Raw genomic sequence first — 24,938 nt, 5'->3', positions numbered from 1 at the left:
CATGTTCCATCTGTTTTCTTTACAGACTACGAAAATGAACAGATGTGGTGAACTGCCTTGTTCCTGGTTTTCTATCGACAGTAACCATTGCCTTTTGTGCTGTTTCACAAGTGTAAACAAATTAAGTTAATTTAGAACTGTTTATTATGGCTGAATTTTCCTTAATTTACCGCATGTTATTTTATAATGATTAAATTGTCTGTTGCTTTAGTTAAAGCAAAAAAAATCTGAAATTACCAATTACACAGTACTTGAGTAGTTTTTCACTGAATACTCACTCCTCATGTTATCAAATATTTATTTATTTATTTGTGTCATATAATTCTATAGCAACAGCTTTTGGCTTCTCTACCCACCCTTGTCTCAATGGTATCGCTAAAAACACAGCATACTCTGCTGGACCATCTGCTTGAGCGTGCTTCGAGAAACACTCTTCACGAAATACATGCGGAAAGACGGAGAGTGAACGCCATTTACATATTGGAGAGCCACTCAAACTAAATCATCCTAAAATATCTAACATTTCAGACAAGCTTGACCTATCCAATTGCAATGATGTTTAGCTAAAGTCAACAAAAAGATTTGAGTAAAGAATTGTGGGTTTGAGAACAGGCCCAGTGGCTGACTAACATCTTTCCTACAGTATATGACCACATTGGGGCGTGAGAGCAACAGTGATGTGAATACACACCCAAAATGTGGTTAACACTAAGTTACAGTTTTGTTTGGCTTGTAAATCTAGATGACAAGGTCTTGTCACTCCCTCCAATGAGTCCTACATAGACAATATATCTAAATGAGTAGCTGGGAAGCATATGGTATGGCTCCAGACCAGCATCATTCATCAACTAATTGCTACCTTTATTCACATGTTAAGGTTTTAGTCGCAATAATTATGCCAACATGGGTTGTTTCATTTGAAATACTATCTTCGGTGGGCAGCAATTCCTGCCTAATGTAAGATTCATTAGGGAAGTAACTACTCCAGAAGATGTGTTAAATGAAGTCAGCCAAAGGAAACGGTGGCGTTTGCCTGCTTGAATGAGTAACCATATGGACAGCAACTGCCAAAATGTCTGTTAATCCTGTCATAAACATCAGATCTGGAAAGGGCTATCGTCTTTTTGTCTTGATTCCCATTTTCAAGTAGATTTCCAATTCCATCCTCATTGACAGATATGACACGTGAGACCCGGTGCCATTTTCACATCTTGAGCTAATTGACTGCTGTCCAAATAGGTTTCTCCTCCTTTTAAAAAACAAAAATATATATTTCTGTGGTTATTTCTCACCAAATGCCTGCTGTGAGTGACAGTAAGTTTAGACCTCGTCCCCGTGCTCATAAAAAGGCATGAGAATGACGGTATGTTATAAAATGACAGTGATAAATGCTGTTCAAGCAAAAACATGTCAACTAAATTCAGGAAATTGTACACTTTAAGAAATCGGATGGGATTTCGGCAGGACCACAACCAAACACCAATCAACATAAGCGGTCTAAGGAATAATATTCATTTTCGTTTCATTTACACTACATGTGCAAAATAATTTGGACACCAGGCCATTCCATCCATAGCCGTCCTTTCCAAAATGTTAAGCTACATACCACTTTTACCAACCGAGAGTTGCCCTGAATATTCCCTAAGAAAAAGTTCAACCTAAACTAATCTGTAGCCAATAACTGCACCGTGTGCAGCATAAACAAAATGCACCACTTCTCTTGCACGTGATTTCAAATAAATGTCACTATTCTCACTACCCTATCACTGTTGATTCCAATAGGATGAGGTCAGGGCGGGGCTATTGCAACCCCCAAATGGTTCATTAATTTATTGAGGTGTGTAAAGCTCACACTGTGAATATTAAATAAATGAGTTAAGAAGCGAGCAGACTCTTTCATTGTTCCCATCGAGAAGGTTCCGTTTAACTGGTCTAATGGACTAATTATTCAAAACTACTTATCACTGAGACAGCCTCCTGACGTAACAGTAATATCCAAGTTAATTTCCAAGGTCAGTAGCCAGGGAGACTTTACATGAGCAGAAGTACAAGACTGTAGTCTTAATACCATTTTAATATTTAAATATGGCTCCCTCATTAATGATGCATGTAGCCAGTAAATCCCCTGTGCTAAATAATATAATGGGGCTAATTCCGCTCTGATCTTCTGCCTAACACTCTCATGAAGATGAATATTATAGATTAAGGTTCTCAAACACAGCGAGGAACAAAACAGATGTGTAATTTAAAAGACACAGTAGTCAGTTCAAAGATGTGTGTCTAAATTAGTGGTGCACTGGTCGATCGGCCACTGATCACGATCAGCCGTTTTCTGTGGAAAAGTATGAGATTATCATGTCGATCAATGCCTTTTTGCCGATTGTGATTACAAAAAAAAAGGCACACTCTGGTAGGAAGCCGCCATTTTCAAGTGTATTTACGTCAAGAGCGAGCATGCACAGACTGGACAAAGCTTGGCTATTCCAATTGAAGTGTATACATGACTTGTGTTTGTACTGGCTAAAAGGAATATACCACCCTTGTGAACCCCAATGAAATTCCACTCAGATTCACCCTCCTTATTCCGATTAGTGTGTGGTATGGAGTGTCTTCATTCCATTTGGTCATTATTCTAATCAGACTACAAGGCTACACGTAAATGCAATTTGTGTTTAATCCAAAAAAGACATTTGCAAAAATCTGCTTTTACGTGAAGAAAAAATGTTTCCCCAATTTTCTGACATTTAACAGACCAAACCATTAGCTGAATCATAATTTATGTTTGTGCATTTTCTGCACTGTCAATAATAATAAAAACATTTTTATACCTGATTAATAAATTAAGGGGAAAAAAATACAGATTCATATTTTTTTTAAATAGTAGTAGAAACTCTCAAATTGAAAATTTTACAGCTAATCTATGTGATCAGTATCAGTAGTGATGGGTGAGTAACAATACCATGTACTGTATTGGAATCGGGTTTCATTTCAAGGTGTTGTACTCGCAACGGGTGACTGGCAGACAGACTGGCTTCTTGTGACTGTTTTACGGTCAGGAACTAGACATTAGAAATTAGAAGAATAGAAAATTGACATTAATTTCATGCCATTTTAAAGAAAATGCTATATTAGGATATAAAGGTATTCCTTTAAAATTATGTCTTCTTTTTTATTTTATGTATCAAAAGTACGAGTGGTATTGGTACTTGGTATCGGTATTGGGGACTACCCAAGAGTTGAGTACTCTGACTGGAATGGATTTGGAAAAAAATATCTGAATCAGTATTGGTATCGATTACTCACACTCATGGATGATCGCATCAAAATCTCCACCCAAAAACCTTATCCGAAGACCCCTAGTCTAAATATGCAAAATACATGTTCACAGATAATTGTTGAAAACGTGCAAAGACTGAGAACTGTGTAGTACTCAATGGTGGAGATATAGCATGAAACTCGTTTTGACCATTTCCCTTTTCCAGAAAAAAACTGCCCAGTGATGCATTTGGGGCCTGAACCCTGGTATAGAGAAACACCTAAACAAATTCCAACCAATTTGGAAAGCTGATGATTTCGCTTGGCTCAGTCAATATTCTATTGCTATCAATTTCACCACAGAAGGATTTTAGTCACTAACAACGAAGCTTTGAAAATAGAGATCTAGAACCTTGGTCGATTGATTACAGCTTGTCAAAAGCCTTCATAGTGAGAGGAATTTAGAAAGGTTGGCTCTGAAAACCGCTTTTATGCACTTCTTATGTTCAATCACTACAAGAACATTTCAAACACAATAGCGTGCACATAAAATGTGTTGAAAGTGTGAGTTTTGCTCATGGTCATCTTTTTCGAGGAAGCTATTGTATGAGGAAAAGATAATGGACGCCAGACCGAACAAGGCCCAAACAAAAGAATTGCAATTTTTTTTCTGCTGTAAATATCTTATAGAGATACATTAAAAAAGTCAAACTTTTCATAAAGTGTATTAGTACACATACAGAAGAGGGGATACATTATGCTATTGCTATTTTTTACAGTGTTGCACAATATATAACCTCTAGGTAGAAGCAATGTAATTGAAGAAAGCGCTCCTGCTGGCGAGGTTGCTGCTGCGTCTGTTGCTGTGCTGCCAGGTAGCACCAGCAGCAACGGCGCTTCCCTCAGGACTCGCGCTGTGCCAGCTGTGCAATGAACCGACGACCCTTAGCGCGCACTTCCCTTCCAAATGTAGCCTCTGATGATAAATTACCTAATCCACCCAAGCCCCTGCCATTACTCGCACACGCCTCGGGTGGTAAAGGACAGCTCCGGGGAGAAAGGACAGATAGCGAGGCGAGAGGTGGGCACGAAGCAAAAATAAACGCGTTTGACATAGAACGGAAAGGTAAAGAGGTCAAATAAAAGGGAAGACATTTCCAAATGATGTTCAGTCTGGGAACTATGAAGCACTTAGTTTCGGAACTAAGATCTATGCACACACATCTGCTGCTTAAAATAGTATGTTGGTCAGAAAGAATTGAGATTCATGTGATTCCATCACTGCACACGAACCTCGCGGGCATTATTTCATCAAAGCAGCCAAGCAGTTCGAGGGACAATGACATCAGCGCTCTCAGAGGAACGCTTGTCGTCACACATGCACACACTGCTATGGTAACAGCAGGAGTGTCAGGAGTTAAAGGGGACACTTCAAACCCCAAAAATGAAAATGGGGGCGGAGGAACGCAAAGCATTTGCCGGCAGAGCAATTTGAAAGTCGCCAGCTGTGTCATGCCCCGGCCGTGTTCAACGTTTCCTCATAACAGAGGTCAACAAAGACTACATGACTTTTAGCCACGTAGCTGGGAATGTTTGCTGAGCTTCTTTTTTTTTTCTTTGTGAATGTGAAAGAGGAAGTAGTGCAGAGTGTAGCTTGACCTCAGAGGTGTCTCAAATATGTTGGTTGGGGGGGAAGCACACTGCAGACAGACAGCTGGCTGGAGCAGCTGACTGCTATGGAAACGGCGAGAGTGTGGAAGTACGTGTGTGTGCCAGGATTTGGTAAGCCGGCCATGCTTATGTCACCGACCATGTGTAAATACACACATCTGTCAGCTATTTAAGTCCAACTGAGTATATGAAGAACAGCGCACACACATTATACAGCATTCTACAGACTGGGCAACTATTCAAGAGCTCTGAGTAACAGTAACCCGCGGCAACCTGAAAGCCACCCCCCACTTTAGGACACACATCCATTGGCCAGTATACTGTATAGCAACATGAATGGACTGGCAGCCCAGAGTGGCAGGAGACATAAAAAAAAGAGGGTGTAACTTTACCCATTCTGGTCTGACCAAAGTGCAGCACTACCCCCTTCAAGGTTCACAGGGTTAATTATTCAACACAAGGAGGGAGGCAGGGGGTGAGAGTGGACACAAGCAGACAGAAACAGCACATCGCTTTTGTTCAGCTCAAACTCACTCGTTAATTGTGCGCGTTTTCGAACACTTTGCAGCACGTGCTCTCTCGTGTCTGATCGCACTCCACAACTGCATCAGCCCGCGTCGCCACATGTGTGCCGTTTCTCGGCTCACGCGTCCACAACACACCAGGCTTACCGTTGTGGTTGTGCTGCAGGGTCTCAAGCATGCTGCCGGACGGGTCAGCAGCCCCCAGCTCGGTCAGTCTGCGGCTGGTGGCGCTCAGTTCCGAGCGCAAATTGGTCACCTCCTGGCTGGCCGACTGAATGGCCCCGTCTATGCGCTGAGCCAGCTGCTTGTTGTCATCCATCATTTTCAGGATTTTTGCCTGCGGAGAGGAGAATCCGGGAAAGGTGTCATGCTGGCAACTTGTGCATTTCCAGTGGAGGCAAATAAATCCTTCTTTTGGTCTTTTGATAACAACGCCGAGTTAAAATCCTCAAAGCAGTGTGTCCTTTCGTTTGCAAAAAGTCATCCACCTCTGGGGAAATCTGCTGGAGGGGAATGTGTGTGAGTTTGTGCGTGGCAGGAGAGTGTCAGTGCGCTTGTGTGTGTGCGTGCCTGTGAGTTCTGAAAGCACGTGTGTGAGTGTTAGCCTGCACTGCCCCTCCGTGAAATGTGCTCCCCGCAGCTGACTGTTGAAAGGACACAGAGCATTGAAAGATGACAGGCACCTTTTTAAATGGACTGTACCAATTGCGCACAGAGTCGGAGGGGGGGAGCACATGCTACTCATGTGGACTCAGGGAAGTCACAAGTCTTTTTCACAGCTCTTTTGTTAAGATACTGCTGTTAGGTTGTGGGGAATTAGTGTTTGAAGTAAAACATAACAGTAGTTCTACAACATGTGGGGGGGGGAAGTGATTAAAGTGAAACTAATGTTTTTTCCTCCTTCTTTGTGTGTGTCCTTCCCTCAGTGGTCAAAGGGAAGAGACTTATTAGCTTGGCAAATAAACAGTAGCAAGGTGATAATAGTTATAGTTTCACAAACAAAGCTTCCATCACAGCAAGTTTTCCCTCCTGCTGTGACGCTGACAGGCATTTGCATCCAAATGTGGTGTATGATATACCGTAGACTAGTTAGACAATAGTTAAGTGAAGATGCGCACACAAAAAATACTTTGTATTAACCAATGCAAAATCCTGAGATAATGAACAAATAATAGTAATAATTGTTCCTCAATTCCAAATAGTTTTAATGCTTCAAATAAAAATCGCCATTCGATTAGATCTAATGCCTTTTGAGCATCCAAAGATAGTACGGCAACTTGTGTATCATCTTTATGAGTGGAATATAATGTGTTCAAAAGTAATCGAACATAACTAAACAGAAACCTGCCCGAGATAAATCCTGTTTGATCAGGATGTATAATCTTAAAAATATTATTACAAAGTCTCATGGCCAACACTTTAGTTATATATTTTTTATCACAGTTTAAAAGAGCAATAGGTCTGTAATTTGTAGGGTCAGTTTCATCTTTCCCTTTTTTTGGGAATTAAGCAAATATTTGATTCATAAAGAGGACTGGGAAGCCTCTTATATTTTATTGATTCATTCACCATTCTTATCATGAGAGGAATCACATATTTCTGAAAGGCCTTATAGAACTCACAGCCAAACCCATCCGGCCCCGATGCCTTTCCGGAAGGAAAAGCATGAAAGGCGTTTACAAGATCTGCCTCTTGAATTGGAGAATCAAGTTCATCTCTTGAACTAATGTCTAATTGAGGAATATTTAAATTCTTGTAGAAATCTCTCATTTCAGTTTCAGTAACAGTACTCTTACTTGCATAAAGTTCTTCATAGAAGTCTCTAAAACAACAATTAATTTCTTCTAAATGAGTAACCAAATTCCCTGATTTGTAATTAATTTTATGAATAGTAAGTTTTGCTTGTTCATTTCTAAGTTGAATTGCTGAAAAAATTTTCAGGTTTTTCTCCAAGTTCAAATTGTTTCTGTTTAAGTTTGAGCAAAATGTTACTGGTACGTTTATCTATAATAGTATTATATTCAAGTTTAAGATTTAGGATCTTGTTGCAATCAGTAGTTCTAGATGTTTCTCCCAGCGTGGAAAATGTTTGTTCAATTTCTCTAATTTGGGTGTTAAGTTTTTGTTTCTTACTTGATTCGAATGAAATAACATAACCCCTCATTACTACCTTGAAAGTCTCCCATAAAATCCTATTGGAGACTTCCCCATTGTCATTAGTTGACAAAAAAATCATCCATACGCGCAGTCATATACTCCACAAAGGAGTTATCCTCCAGAAGTAGAGGATTAAAACTCCATCTATATTTGGATTTAGACAAAATGTGATTTAACTGCAATGAAATTGGACCATGGTCCGATATCAGAATGTTGTCGTATGTGGAGCTTATTATATTGGGAAATAATTCAACTGAAATCAAAAAGAAATCAATCCTGGTGTATGACTTGTGAACATAAGAATGAAAAGAAAAATCTTTATTTTTAGGATGTTGCAATCGCCAAACTTCATTCAAGTCATTCAAAGTTTGAACAGATGTTACATTAGGATGTGGCTTAATTGAAAGTCTATCTAACTGTGGATCCAAATAACAATTGAAATCCCCTCCAGTAATGACATATATACATGAAGTTGAGACCAAATTAAAGATCAGGACAATCAACATTTGGACCATATATATTAAGCATCGTTATTGGAAATTAATTCATACGGCCATAGCAGCTCCTCTTACTCTACGAGAAAAAGGTGCTTGGAAAACCTGAGCGATCCAGTTAGTTCTCAATCTTCGTTGTTCAGTTGCACTTATATGTGTCTCTTGAAGAAACAGTATATCCGCCTTTAGTGACTTTAAATGAGAAAAAAGTCGACTTCTTTTAATCACATGACCGAGTCCCCTCACATTCCAAGACCATAGTTTTAGGTTTAGTTGAGTATTGTATGGAGAAATTGATAAATTGTTGATTTTGATTGCTGCCTGAAATAAATGAACGATAAATGAATGAATGAATGACATTTTTTTTTTAATTGCTGTACAGCCTATGAACATTTGTTTTGCAGCTATCTGTTCTGTACATAATTAACCCATTACACTTTGTACATCTTAAACATCTTAAAACATTAAACATACAATTATGACTGTTGAAGATAACGACACCAATCACAGTTGATTGTGTATTTCATAAGAAAGATTTTTTTGTATGGCTTTTTTTTTTTTAATTGTTCCTGGAAATTTAAAGTGAAATATACTCTTGTCTGTGATTGGCTGGCAACCAGTTCAGGGTGTACCCCGCCTACTGCCCGAAGCCAGCTGGGATAGGCTCCAGCAACCCCCGCGACCCTTGTGAGGACAAGCGGTACAGAAAATGGATGGATGGATGGATGGATGGATATACTCTTGTCAGCAGACAGCAATGACATGCTGTGATGTAGTACTTGTTTTCCAAGTCTCATAATAAGTTCAGCTCAATGAGCACTTTTTTTTTTTGTAAACTAGTGCATATAACTTAAAATAACCATCTGCTTCCCCGCGCCCAAATAGTGTGTAAAAAAACCAACAACAACAAGCTTATCATTGTCCACTGCCAAGCTTAAAAGAGAAATGCATGTCTGCAAGTAATGGGAACTGCGATATGAAACTTCATGCTTTTAGTTTCATTCAGAAAGTTAACAAATACTACTTGCACAAAAAAGAGATTCTTCTTATGACTTTGGAAGAGCCTCGTACTGTCAACTGACAGGAGATTAGCGTTTGCTACCGGAAAAAGAACATGAAGTATTGTATAACCACACAATACAGTAAGCTCGCTGTTACACACATAACTCGATTTAATATGTGTGAAAAATGGGCTGATGTCAAGCGCTGATGAAAGAATATTCCTTCTCTTTCATCATGTGACTTGCATGACTCACTACCTTTTATGGTCATGTAAGTTTTCAAGTGTGTCATAGTTACAGTCAACTACTACACCCAGTCAGACTATGGTACGATACGATACGATACGATACGATACGATACGATACGATACGATACGATACGATACGATGCGATACGATACGATATGATACGATACGGTATACTTTTGTTTTCCCCGTGGGGAACTTTTTCCTGGACTCCGTCCAGCTGCAGTTACAGTAAGGAAGAAACAACAGAATAGAAAGAGATAAAATTAAACTTAAATAAGAAGTGCAGAAGTACTTAATCAGGGGCCAAAATCCCTTGGCACACTTGAGCAAAAGGGGCTGCAATTGCCATCGGGAACCTGAACTGTAGTGTAAACGTAGCATTATTTCTGCCCAGTACGTCTCAACGCAGCCTGGCTCAGTTCTGGATATTTCTCTGAATTTACATCATTTGTTTTTTAGCACAATACTTCTATTGATGTAATCCATCATTTCACTTGACATTCTATAACCTAATATTACTTGGGATCATTGTCTGTGGGCTAAAAAATGAAACATATATTACTTTAATCTACGATTGTGTCAAAATGCCTCCTCCTGTACCCTGATCGATGTCTGCTCATCTCACTGGAGTTGAGTAAATAAACGCCCCCAACCATTATATAAGGAAATACTATATCAATGTGGATATGGTCTACTGCTTGCTATTGATTATGGCGACTGTGGTCATCCGTTGTTTTCACAATAGACTCCATATCCTTCTTAAAATCACCTGCGTGTGCATAATTATCAATGTGCAATTAGAAAATATCTTGCGTAGATGTTTCAGATTAGCATCATTGCAAACACTAATTAAACCTCCAATGAATCGTGGTTCATTTGCGATTTAAGCTCCATTCTACTGTATATCTTTCAGATGGCATGGCCTGAATATGCCATTGCTGAAGTCGGAGGTCTTGAATGCGTGTGCTGGTCAGTGGAGGGAATCAGTCCCTGTTGGCGCACGGGTTGTAATTAGAGAGCATGGCGGGGTTCGAATTTGCATGTGAATGGAGCCTGTGGCGAGCGGACTCAGTAGTCTGCAGACATCCTTCATTATGCTGCAGTCCAGGATGTGTCCATACATTGCAGACCTTTTGCAGCCAAGGAAAGGCACCAACTCTGCTTTAAGTCTTGAAATAAAAGTGCATCATGGACACTTATTTACAACAGCTATTATGACACTGAGGTTATTTATTTACCCCCCCCCCCACCCCACCACCACCTTTAAAAAAGAAGAGCTGAATTGTGTTGCTTAGCAATAACATTAATGCTGCATACACACTGAAGGTATTTGCTGCCTGGCAACAATACAAAGTGACGTTTGTTCTATGCAAGTCTCACAACTTGGTAATAAACATCAACAGTTAAAGTCAACCAATGCTACTGAACCGCAACAAAATGATAAATATATGATTTGCCTCCATGTGTCAATCAGATAAACAGTGAGTTGATGATTTCCTATACTAGCATTACGTTATGGATGATGTGCTGTATGTCACTTAAAACAATTTGTATTGTCATGTGATTCTCGATCCAGTTTTACTATTAAGTTTTCTTATAAAAAAAATAATAATTCTCTAACTACCCAGATGGTTGTTTTATTTTATGATTGCTGAAATGATTATATATTTTTTTAAGTATGAGGCATGCATCATCCCAGAAAATAAAAAAAAGTCTTGACACATATTTCCATGTGTTTAGACACAGGATGTGTTCCTGGAAAGTTATGCAACAATTTCCTCTTTACATGACAAATTTCTCAACTCTCAGCTCAGCCTTTGGTCACATCCTCATCACCTTCTGTTTCCAATGTCAACAAGCAACACAGAAAGGCAGTGATGACAGAATTTTGGGACCAATCGCAACACTTATCACCACAATTTAGATTCACATTTAATCTCCACAGCAAATATGGACAAATAACTCACACAGGAGGGAGACTTTAAAATGACACGTTGTGATATTATTGATCAAAATCATCATGACCATTTCACATGTACTTAAAACGATGTCACGTGTGTTCGCCAATAAACACTAAATTGTACAATAATGACTACAAGAGGACGTATGCAACTTTCTCATAAATGAAGAGTGGCGTCTTAATAAAATGGTCATTTTGGAAACTAAACACAACTGCGTGTCAAAATGTTGGCTCCAGTTGCACGTGAGGGGGTAAAATCGGGAGGGCAGGTGGCTGACAACGTTTTGGAAGCTCTGCGTGAATGGGAATCATTTTGACAATGTTGTCACCTGCACGCAAAACTCGCGTTTTGGGAACTTCACCACAAATTGTGCATGTTTGAAATAGACAACTCCTAAGATGCAATAAATAAGGCAAATATTATACAAGTATATTTGTTGACTGAACAAACAAAGAAAAAAAATAAAATTAAAATTAAAAAGACAAGCGAACAAAAGCCCAAATGAATGGAATGCTTAACAAAAACATGTCAAAGTCATTCATTGGCTGTTGGCCTCAAATGCTTACAGATGAATATTTTGTTCGTGATGAAAAAGGGAGTGTGGTTGCAAATCTGATGATGAATGTCATGCTGAATAAAACCTCCGCGTAGGTGTGAGTTATCTATTGCATGTGGTGTGTTTGAAGTGTGTGCACATCTGCATGTATGTCTGCCTGTGTGGGCGTGCATGTTTGAGAAAAAGGGAAAGATGTGGATGGCGAGTGTTTCAGGTTGAGGGCAGCTCTTGTCTCCTCTGCTCAGTATTCAGCAGCTGTCATCTCAGTGACAAGGATTGAGAGATGCTCTGTTTAGAGGCTGTAGGCGGGCTGAAGCTGGCTGCTTGATGCAGCTATTCCAAACCAATTTCCTTCAAAAAGCCTCACACGACAGATGACACACATTATTTCCTGAAACACCGAAGCAACACGAAATGACATTTAACTTACTTTTAATAGATATGCTAATAAGAAGAGATCAGTAGAGACAACACCCTAGTTTTACAAAACTGGAGCTGTTACGCGCTGCTTCACATGTCAACAACAGGAAAACATGCTTACTACTCAATCGTCAGTGTCAAACTGAGTACTGCTGCTGGTTAGCAATCACAATCTAGTATTTGAATCCTTTTCTCAACAGCACCTCTGCTGGTTGCAGCTGTTCATTGCACTATATTCCACTTCCACTACAAAATCATTTCCACTCAAAATTCAATTATCGCGATACCATGCCTATTCCTAATCAGAAAAAAAGGTGAAAATATATTGAATGAATCTTAATAAAACTGACATGAAAAAATTGTTTCTTCTGTATGTACACATCAGTTCAGTCTGCCTTCAAAGTGCCAAAGTGCCATCCAAAATATGGACGGGTTTGGCATCTAAATGAGGAAAAATATCACAGGTTTTTTTTGTGAAAAAAAATGGAAGAAAGTTGTGATAAAAAACTGTCGTGCAGAGACTAATCCAAATTGTGCCAGTTGGAAGATAAAGCGGTAGCGTTCGAGGATGCCTTGCAGCTGTTAACAGTCCAGTCTATTACACATTAGTAGGCCAGCTGTGTATTAAAAAAAAGTCATTTCCTAAACCAGTAATCACGTCAAGACCCCCAATGCTATGTAAATTACAAATGAAAAAATTGTATCTTAAAATGAAGCAAACCCCAAGCAAAATGTCTACAATATTGTGTGGCAAGCATCAGGAAGGAAAGAGTCATTAGAACCTTCGTGACAACAAAACACCAAGGGACCGTGATGAAATAATCGGATGCGATTTTATTTATTCATTTGTTGAAATTCGGCAAAGGACCTCAGTTGAACCAGCCTGTGGCCAGTACTAAATGATCTGTGATGACTTACATCATCACTCAGCGCATCAATCCTGCGTCAACAAATTCTGCTCGTTCTAATTACAACATTCACTTTTAAATAGGAACAACTTTTTCAACTTGTCAGACTTTAAACTCTGGTGCATTAAAAGATGAACACTAAAATGTAACTCAGTCAAGCATAGAATCATTTTTTATGTTATTAATATTAATACATTTTTCCACATGTAAAAATTTTCATATATTATATCTGGGTTGATAGAAAGCAATGCTATGAAAACCTCCTTACAGCGTTGTATAAGATAATGTCAATCAACCTGGGTGCAAAAATGTTGGCACTAAACTAATTTGAGAAGGCTTGCAACCAGAGCGCCAAAATTCAAATTATCTTAATGAAATGCTTTACTGTAAGTTGATATTTTATGTAAGGCAGATCACATACTTGTATGTAATTTCTCTACAATACAGGACACACGGGTGGATCTTAAAGGCAAGCAAGTGATCAATCTGGCTAAGGGTTGGTCTGAGGAAGAATGAGCATGATTAATAGTCTCCCAGGGTGCCATTAACAACTTGTGTCTAAATCTGAGATAGAAGGCGGAACCCAAACCAGGGTAAAAGAAAATCAACAATGGTGTAGCGCAAAGGGAATCATTCGTTTGGGGAAGAGAGACAGACTGTATATACTAGCAGCGCTAGTGCTTGCGGTGAAGACTATTCACATGCAAAGCAATGGTGGAGGCACATGGTGGCCAGGGGTGGCCCTGACCACCTCACCCCTCCTCCCCGGCCACCACACCCCCCCCCCCCTTCCTGGATCCTGGATGCACAACAATATTGTCAATGCCTACTAAATAATTGATATCTCAGCTCCTGAAGCATAGAAACATGTGGCTTTCACACAAACCTAAATTTATTATTCTAAACTTTCTTTTCTTTTCTTCTTTTTTTTAAGTCAACAAACAACTGTGTGGCATCTGTGAGTGCGTTTTTGGACACAGTTGTCATGTTGCCTATGTGAATGTCAAGTGCTAGGCATAATTTACTTGTTTTTGTTATTTATGTATTTGTACGTTTAATGTTCAGTGTTTTTAACAAATAAATGTTTGTCAAATCAGACACCAAAAGAAGACATTTGATGTATCAATCTTGTACAGTAGGAACAAGCTGATATTTTAAAAGGACACAATAAAGCAATTAATAAATAAGAACTACAGAAAACAATATAATAAAACCAAGGGTTCTTTTTAACTTATATGATTGTAGTCAATTATTAAATCAAATCCACTTATAAAAAGCTGAAACAATATCAGATAACATGAAACAATGTGATAATCAAAAAGACATGTATTAATGTGTGAACTTTGACATCCAACAAGATGCCAAACAGGCAAAGAAATCCTGCAACAAATCAAGTTCAGAGTCTTGAGTCCTACTACAGGTAAAAGATTTTACCTTAGGAAAAAACAACGGGGGTGGGAGGGTGGTTGTCGTATTCTGGCGAGGTGAGGCATCAACATATTTATTTTTTATTTTTTACATAGTCGTGAATTTCGCTGTTCGGTTTCCTTTTCTACTTATTGTGTACAGATCAGTAACTGGCATTTGCCTAATTGCCGCCAAGTGGCAGAAAGCTCAATTGCAACTGAGCAACTCATTGACAATTGTAACAGCTCCAATGCATTGAATTCATAACATATTATTTTATGCAGCCCACTCGTCGGTGCTCGCAGCCCAAAGTCGGCATGCGAACGGTATGGCTGCATGGTTAAATTATGGGCAACACTGTATGAGTCATGGTTTTACCCTGGCCACTCCAATGGAAAATATCTGGCTACGCCCCTTATGCAAAGTTATATGACAAGTAAAACAGACCTGTAAATGAATAAAAAGTATCCACAACAGAGACTTTTAATTAAGAAAAGTGTTCAATATTCTGCTATATTCACAGGATGAGTCAATCAAAAGCACAAATCAATGGTCTGTAGCAGGAAAATACAAGCAATTAAAAAAAAAATTAATTCCCAGCAAAGGAACATTTTAAACGTAAAAGATTTGCATTCAGTGAGGACTGTGTTATTATTTTTTGGAAACACTAAACATGTTGCCAAAATCAGGCATAATCAAGTTGAAAGTGCTTAATAATGTATCAATATTGCTACTGGGCTGATCAAGAAAAAAACATTTACAGTGATTCAACTAGCACAAGTTATCGATAGTCTTACGAAAAGTATTTTCTGCCAGCTTTTCAAGTCTGTATGATCGGAAATGTATGAATAATGTATCCGTTCTACTGTAAAGCATCTTTGAGTATCTGATTTATTACTATTTATGACTGCAGCAAATTTGCAGACTAATCAGGCGCAACGTAACTCCTCCTACATGACATGATCCAACCAATGAATTGGATTCTTCAGAGCAGCGTATAAGTGGAAAGAATGAGTGTGTGGGCGTTAGGAGAGTGCTGTGAAAAGAAGACCTCGATGACTAGAAGCACCATAGAGCCACTTTTTATCATTTAGTATGAGATGAGTTTGATGGCAAGGTTTTCAGACTTTATCAAAATCAATGACATTTGACATTTATTTAAAAAAAAAAAAAAAGTCTATGAATTCACAATCCGCAGTGGAAGCCAGTGGACCTCAGCAGAACCTTGCATAGAATATGCAAATTCTTCTCAAACTTCCATTTCCTCCAATTAATTAATGCACAACACATATCAAATTCATCTTGCAGTATTAATTGAAAAATGTCAATCATATTCCTGCACAATTCACCGACTCTTGCTGTGTGCATGACTCATTTCACACGTACTGTCTTGAATTTCAATGTAAATCAAAGTGAGCTGTTAATATCCATTTACAAGCGAAGCGCATCCTTTTTTTTTTGATAATGAATGCTGTTGCCTTCAAAGAGAGGTCACCCTGCTGCTGAACAGCTGACGGCAGATTTTGCAAAACTGTGTTTCAGGGACCTTTTCTCATGCAGTCACTCCAGTCAGACTCATATTAACATACTGCACCAAAAAATAAAAGGCATCATGTTTATTGCTTGGATGCTCAGGTTAAGGTATGTTTTTAACCACATTGTCCATGTTGTGACCCCTGGAGAGAAAATGGTCTTTTTTTGTGTGTGTTCAATGTCATCCAAAGATAAGTATGGATGTTTTCATGCTGCAAACCGCCTGTGACATTTTGGGTGGTCCTAGCTCAATTCCATCAAAGTAATGGTCTTTGACATTAGACAAGTCAAGCCAAGGCAGCTTTATTTATTTCTCAGGGCATTAAATCGATTGGAAAAAGACTGTTGTGGTTGTCTTTGAAGACGTTTCGCCTTTCAGGAGCCAGGCTGGTGCAATCCTAACCAAGCATTGTTGCATGAACTGAGGAAGCAACAACAGATGAAGCCTACTCAGATGAGAGGTAAAACGTCTTAAGACGACCACAACAGTCCGGTTCTTATTGATTCAATACCTTAAGAAAGACAAAAACCTGGATGACTGAGAATATTCACGAGCAGCTGCTTCTACGAATGCAGTGTATCTCAAGCACAAGGTAACCAGGCTTGGGGAGTAACGGAATACATGTACCGCCGTTACATAATCAGATTAAAAAAAAAAAAATACTGTATTCCATTACAATTACAGGAAAAAACATGTAATCAGATTACAGGTACATTTATTAAAAATGGGGATTACAATTTCTACGATGAGAGAGAGTGCGAAAGAGGGCGAGAGAGACAGAACGAGCGAGAGAGAGAGAGAGAGGGACAGAGGGACAGAGCGACAGAGTGAGAGAGAGCACGTGCACGCCCGCGCGAGTGGGACCGTTGCTACATGTCGGGGAGGTGGGAACGAACGAACTGACTAGTCGTGTCCTCCACACGCGGGCAGTTTGAAAAAGCTTCACGGACGGGAGGAGGAAATGGCGACTGGTATTCACTGGAACTTACTCGGAGCGAAAGTTTGAGCTAAGAGTCCGGCGGCATGCTACGCGCTGTAGCTTCTTGCTAGCTAGCCCGCTAGCCTACAACCATAATGTGAGTTACACCTTCCAAACAAATCTTCCTCCCACCAATTCACTATTTAAACATCATACACAACATATACGCGGCTAAACTTGTGACTGGGATAAAAGTTCATTTTGTATCCTCATTGGATGACTATCTATCTATCTATCTATCTATCTATCTATCTATCTATCTATCTATCTATCTATCTATCTATCTATCTATCTATCTATCTATCTATCTATCTATCTATCTATCTATCTATCTATCTAACTGTAAGATGTGGTTGCTTTCAGTTACATTTCGAAAACAGCATATGGCCTTCAATCAATCAATCAATCAATCAATAGCCGACATGCTTTTTAATTACACAAAGATTTTTGCTATTTGTAGGCTGCCCTGTCACCCACAAATAGCAGGGGCACAATGTATAGAATTATGGTGATATTTATTTTTATTTTGTCTTCATGAGCATACTCAATATTGGAGTAATCCAGTTACATTACTTTAATATTATGGTACTTGGATTACATTATTAACTAAATTTTTTAGCAGGTAACTTGTAACTGTAACGGATTACATTTTAAAAGTGACCCTCCCAACCCTGAAGGTAGTAACACAATGAGCTTTGCAGGTACAATGTTATAAAGCAGTTAATAACAAAGAACTAAATACATTTATAGAGAAAGCACAGATTTGTGTTTAATCTACAGTAATTAGTATTACTACTGTGCAAGCAAAATATATATGCGTAAAAAAGATTTCAACAATGATAAAAAAAAAAGGTTAATAATAAGCATGAGTTGTAAGAAACCATTTTCAATCTGGACTTAAAAACATTCGCATTTGGGACTGACTTCATTTCTATTTGCCGCTCATTCCACTTGTGTGCATCATAACAGATTACTGCTGATTCACCATGTTTGCTTTGAACTCTGGGCACCGCTAATTGAACCAAGTCTGTACATCTCAGATCGCTACTGGGCAACAGAATGATATTCTCTGTATTCTAGTCACATGGCAACACAATAAAGAGTTTTTTCTTCCATGTGGCTGGATTCAAAAATCAGTTATCACAGCTCACTCGGAAAAATAAATAACTAAATAAATAAATCTGATTTATTCTGAAAATCTGAAATCTGAAAATCACCTCACACCTAAAGATAAAATCTGATATGTCTCAAATAACTGCCAAAGTCATTTTACCTCGAAAAATGCCAAGACTGACATATAGGCACATACATCTTTACATTTGTCTACTTGCACTGGTTTTGACTGGAGACCAGTACAGTGTGTATGCTGCCTTATGCCCAATGTCAGCAGAGAAAGGCTCCATGACACGGAACAGGATACGCGGGTAGCAAATGGATGGATTGTCTAGTTCTTTGTGTCTGTCAGTCACTTGAAAGCAGTGGTAGCTAGTCAATAGTGATCACCAGTGATGAAAATGTATAAAAAACATTGAGAATGAAATAAAATCTTTCACATGATATGGAGGCTACATCTATATTTACTGTCGATAGATCAGCATATACTGTGTAGCAGGGTTCACCAATTCCAGTTGTCGAGGTCCAGAATCCTGCAGGTTTTAGATGTTTCCGCCTACCAACACACCTGATACTAAAGATCAGGATTGTTATCAGGCATGATAATGAGCTGATTATATGAATCAGGTGTGCTAGTGGGCGGAAACATCTAAAACCTGCAGGACTCCGGACCTCGAGGACCGGAATTGGTGAACCCTGCTGTATAGTACTGTATAGTGTCTATAGTTAGTGATGAGTAAGGTAAGTCTAAATTTCATAACGTATTTTCAGTCTGCGGCGCACAATTCTTTACCCCTTGACTCTAGCAAAAAAGTTTGACATGCAAAGGTGTGGTGGTGTGGTGCAACACTGGTGATTCAAGTCAACTTCCAGTTGAGACAAGCGTTACTCTCCATTTACTGAAGTTACTAACACAGATGGGACAGCTTGAAGGTACAGTAGATGTGAACAATTAAGCATAATGTGATAAGCATGAAATTGGAAATGGACATGAAGACCGGCCATATGAATCTAGCCTATTAACTCATTCACTGCCATTGACGGCTATAGACGTCGAAAATCCATTTGAACTATTTCTATTAGTTTAAAAATTTGTCCCACTTTTAACAAGAGTATAAAAACCTAGAAAAAAAAGTGTTTATTATACAATTAGATTAATGCCATTAATTGTGAGTTAACTAGTGAAGTCATTTTAATTGCCTAACACCCCTAATTTTGAAATAATCTTATATATATATATATATATATATATATATATATATATATATATATATATATATAGTTTTAATTGTAATTAATTGAATGACTTCACTAGTTAACGCACGATTAATCACAAATTGTATATCTGTTCTAAATGTACAATGAAAAAAATCGAGGTTTTCATACTCTTGTTAACATAAGTGGAAAAAATATAGAAATAGTTCAAATGCATTTTTGACGTTTATAGCCATCAATGGCAGTGAATGAGTTAAAATGTAGGTATTACAGATACTACTTCAAATATTAAATTTGTCTTCAGAAGATCATCAAATAACATTGCAAGAAAAAGAAAAGATCAGCATTGGATCCAAAAAGGTTTGTACATCTGGCAAGCAGTAAAGTCCACGTTTCTATCAAGCAATACAATTTGGTACTATGAATTCTAATTTGCAACTAAATTAAAATGCAAGTTAACGGGCATGAGCATGTATATTATGGGATGGTAGATAAACTACTACAGGTATTTTCTAAACATATACTCACACATTGCACATGTAGTACATACAATTTATAAACTAACTGGAATGGAGTTAGTATGACAATGCAACAATTGAGAGATAGATGAGGATATGAGAAATGCAACAGAGAACAAGGTAACGAGCACGACTGCCACAGAGACAATGCGATATTTCAATTTATCAAACACTGATTGATAATACAGCGCACTGCATATATCCCTCGGGACATTAAAGCTGTTTTCCCACAACACAATCCGAGGAATGCTTGTAGCCTCACAGATAAGAGACAACAACTCCAGCTGCGTTCAGTACGGCGACTTGCACCCAATCACATAAACCAGCATCTCATGCCAGATAGTTAGATGCTTCGCAATATGTATTACCTTCCTCCAAATGTGTTCCCGCGAAAAGCAACCCATTTACCCCTGCAATCTTGTCGCACCAACAATGTTGCACCATAGAACAACATACAGGGTTAGAGCCATCTCTAGAAGCTAGCATATGTGCTAAAAACAAAAAGGGAAATGTAACTGAACTTTACCCAGTAGCATGTATCCAATATTTGAAATGTTCCTACAAAATACAGGCGTAATGTAAAAAGTTGTACTGTGGAACATTCATAAATACAAATTTGTATACAACTGCTGTGTTGAATGTTATCCGCAGTATTCTTGCTTTTTAAAGGGTAACTCAACAATAAGTCAGATTCTTGCTCCACCCCTCACTAAGACTTTAAATGGGCGTTCAAAGGGGGTGTTGCCTGGAGGACCGTTGGGCTGCGAATGGGGAGAGGGTTGGGGCGTGGTCTGGCTGTAATTGAAGAGAGCAGAAGGCTCACTCCACGGTTGAGGCTTAGCTTGGGATGTTAAAAGGTCTTTAAAAACTTTTAAAATAATACAAACACATTTAAACGGGTATAATACATCCAGAGAGAGAGAGAGAGAGAGAGAGAGAGAGAGGATAGAATGTAACCAGAGCAAGTAGCACAATTTTCGCTATACAATTAGATGATAATTGCTCCAAGATGTAATTTAACTTATTAAAGTGTTCCAACCATGGCTTATCGTTCCTTAAAGACCAAATGATATGTTTAATATATTCCAAAGTGCACAACACACTTAGCAGTGAAAAGTGGATACAATATTCTTATCTTAAAGCTTTCGTGAGATTGCTTTCCCACTGTTGCACAACAGAGAACTGCTGAAATGAGGATTGGCCTCAATTAATGTATGAGCAAAACATATCACTGATCGCAAAGATTAATGAATCATTTAATCACATTTTCCATTAAATACAGAAAAACAGATCTAAATATTGCTTTTTGTGATGGTGCCTGTCAGACCAACTGTGTTGCCAAGCAACCGTAGTTTGACATGGCATGTTATGGATAACTTGTATTCAAAGCCCTGGAGCTTACATGAAGGACTTTCAAATTTCTCTTTCATAAAACATTCTTGGTTAGTCAACATAACACTAAAACTATTAGTCAAACAGGGCTTAATACTCATCCATTCCTAATGAATTGAGGCAGCTGCCATGAAAGGTTCTAATGAATCATAACAGGTAACAACCGTGTCAGGTAATCAGAACGTAGCAACAGTGCATAAATAATAATATTAGCTATTTTATATTTAACAACCTGACAACCACTCTGTGTTGTACCACATCGCCCAAGTGATTTTGATGCATAAAGATCACTCATTGCCAACATCACTGTCTACGAAAGTAGAGTTATTGAAGACACTGACTGCTTGAAGTGCAATCTGATCGAAGGAAGTTTAAGCTCAAGCTTGGAATTGAAGTCTTTTAAGGTTTATCGTGCGCGTCCCTGAAGACCACAACAGTATTCTATTAAACCGGAGTTTGAGTTGTGCCATTGATGCTATTTTAAAGATTTAAAAAAAAAAGAAGAAAACGTTTTCTCATCAACAGACTTGTCAATTTCAAAGCATGTTCTTGCTTGAAATATTTATTTATAGCTCACTTTTGAATATTGGACGAGTGGGTTGATTCTGTGTCTGTGTAGACCTGTAACAAAAGAAAGTGCTTGCTAATTTTAGGTATTGAACCTTAGCATTAACATGTTCTTTTTAACAAGGGAATTAATAAGAACACTTTTTTACAACCTTTTTAGTATTACATACATATAAAGTTTCACATCTGCATTAGTTATTTGAATTATTGCATGTACTATGTGTGTGTGGGGGGGGGGAGGGGTGGAGTGGGATTTTAAATAAGTACATTCCATAAACCACCGGATTCTCATTTTCTAAGCATATAAATAGAATTATATAAATGTGGGAAAAAATATTGCAAGCTGTTGATTGTCAAATTTAGGCTTTATCGTTCTTATTTGTTACAACGATCGAACAGTCGTCTATAATAGTTGTGCCTTGAGATACGAGTTTAGCTTCTTCTGTGACCATGCTTTTAACTAAAAACATTCGTATCTCAAATCATCCTTCCCCACTGAAATGAATGAAGATACCATTAATTAAACAATATTGTAGTGTATAAAGACATACAATATTGACATATTTAAGTAAAATGTAAAAAAATTGGCACTCCCCCCTAGATTTCAATTCAATAGACATTGTGCTGATCCTTCTGATGTGCGTACCTTGACCACCTGGGGGAAGCACAACACAAAAGTAGATGAAGACGGTCTCAGATCATCAGTATGGAAGTAATATTAGTCATTACACGCAGAGGAAGAATATGCCTGTGAATATTCTCTATATTTACAAGTGTTATTCCACAATTTGTGTTTAAATATCCATTGCTAAATAGATTGTAAGACTGCAACGCCAATGCTATTCTTCAGCCCATCGTTGGCATTTCCCCGTTACGAGTTAGCATTAAGCCAGAGGACATCGTAAAGTGATGTGCTTGTTTAATGCTATGGTGCAATTCCCTTGGTTTCATGTTTAGTTGGACAGTCAAATTCAACTGGGAGGGACATTTTAAAGACTTGTCGATCAGACACACTGCTGCTTGTTGTGAAGTGAGTTGATTTCACTGCCACTATGCACTGCTTTTATCATTTTTGCTTGCAAGTCAAAGCAAAAAAACTCCAAAAATAAATCAGCTCAAGCATCCTGAAAAATGTGTTAGTTGGGGGTATAAGTTTCGTTCACTTTATTCAAGTGTAGCACTTTGATTATTATCATCTTTTCTTTCTTCTGGTGGTGATTGTTTGGAATGAATCATATGGGTGTACATTTTTACTCTAGTTTAAATTATAAATTTAGGTTCAACTATCAACTCTAAATACCCAAAAGGTTGCGAAATCCTCATTCAAAGCAACCAGTCACACTAAAAAACTTTAACCCACATCCCAGAACAAATCAGGTGTGGTTTCGCGTCATGGCTCCGGCGACTCCCAGAAGAAAAAGCCATTGGATCTCCACAAATCACAAAATGTGGGTGGCAAGATTTGATTGGTGTATTACAGAGGTCTGCTGATGTCAGGGGACGGTGGCGAGGGCAGACGTGACCAAGGTGATGCATAATGCATCAACAGAAAGCATGTCCTGGTGGGCCAGCTGAGGTCCCATTCAGAGAGGGAGAGATTGACCCAGCGAAACCCATCACATACTTAATCCCTCTTCAGCATCCCCCCCCCATCCCCCCGTGCCCCCAGTGCTCTTGAAAATGCAAGCAGGATGTACTCTTCCCTGACCCTAGCACATTTGGCACATATATGTGGAAATGAGTCAGATATGTTGTAATATTAATAGGACACTTCCAGGATAGGTGCGTGATAATGCACATTTATCAGTTTGACTATTATATCATGTGGATAGAATGATAATCAACCCAGTGCTGAAATGAATAGGCCGTCTGTAACCATCCTTCATTGTTGTCAAAAACAATGTTAGCATGCTTTTTAACAGCATTTTTGTGGAAAGTGATTATTTGTCGTTTTGGGTTTGATTGGCAGGAGCTGGCAAGATGCCTGCACTCTGGTGTCCTATTGTTACAGAATAACAAACAGCATAAACAAAGAGCTGCAGGAATACGCTATGGGCAGGCGCTAACTTGCCAGCAGGGGTTTGGAAGAGTAGTGACCTCACAGGATTTAGCTGTACATACACACAGAAAATTAGCAACTTTTTGTTTTTTGTGTTTTGCTTTTTGAACAGGTGCACGAAAAGAAGTCCAGAGTGCAAAAGCTGGCGTGGGATTGCTGTTCAAGTGTGGCTCTTGTGGTGAAGCTACTGTGTTGGCCAGAATGCTGATGTTATAGCTTGATGCAAGATTAGATAGAACACAACAAAGATAAAGGAACAGTAAATCACTAAACTAGACTGCAGCATCATGGAACCAATGCATTTAAAAGTTTTGGGGTCAGATTTTTTTATTATCTCAAAGGACAAAGAAGGAGGTGTGATTCATTCTGTAGATATACAGGTGCTTGTCCAAAAATGTGAATATCCTCGAAAAGTTTAATAATTTCCATAATTCCACTCAAAAAGTCAAATTTTCATAGATTATAGATTCAGGGCCTACAACTTAAGTGATTTCAAGCATTTGTTTGTTTATCTTTACATTATTTGGGCTTCCAACTCATAAAACCCACAAAAACAGGATGTCAAAAAATTTGAATAATGTGAAGAAATCACCATGCATGTTTCCCAGTGTTTTGCATGCAAAAAAGTATGGATGGACGGATGATATTATCATTAATATGTCAATCTTGAGTTGTTGGTTGAATTCCCTTTTCCTTAATCACTGCCTGGGTGCGCCAGGCTTTCTTGATGCTTGCTGTCAGATCTTTGTTTTTGGGTTTGGTGGCCCATGTTTTTCTCTAATGCAAAAACAAATAGATGACAGCAAGCATCAAGAAAGCCTGGGCTTCCAGGTTCCCCAGGCTATGCTACCGCTAATCGAGGCAGTTGTTAAAACAAAGGGAATCCAACCAACTATTGAAGATTGGCATATCGCTTTGAAAATACCATCCATCCATCTTTTTTGTCCATGCAAAAGAC

The 24,938-nt window shown here is 38.5% G+C and overlaps 1 protein-coding gene across 3 annotated transcripts in view; it reads right to left on the bottom strand.

Annotated features, from left to right (window-relative positions):
• kazna (kazrin, periplakin interacting protein a) overlaps positions 1-24,938 on the bottom strand; it is a 134,948-nt gene that overhangs the window by 81,548 nt on the left and 28,462 nt on the right. For all 3 annotated transcript variants that reach the window (XM_086068661.1, XM_086068662.1, XM_086068663.1), the window contains exon 3: positions 5,598-5,787. In XM_086068661.1, the coding sequence (XP_085924787.1) occupies positions 5,598-5,787 (190 nt within the window). The remainder of the gene's footprint in view (positions 1-5,597; positions 5,788-24,938) is intronic.

The sequence above is a fragment of the Leptonotus elevatus genome, chromosome 2 (assembly GCF_054856555.1).
Source record: "Leptonotus elevatus isolate MCC_2025b chromosome 2, RoL_Lele_1.0, whole genome shotgun sequence".
Taxonomy (NCBI): Eukaryota; Metazoa; Chordata; class Actinopteri; order Syngnathiformes; family Syngnathidae; genus Leptonotus; species Leptonotus elevatus.
The sequence above is the reverse complement of the archived record's forward strand: the minus strand, read 5'-3'. Positions and strand labels throughout refer to the sequence as shown.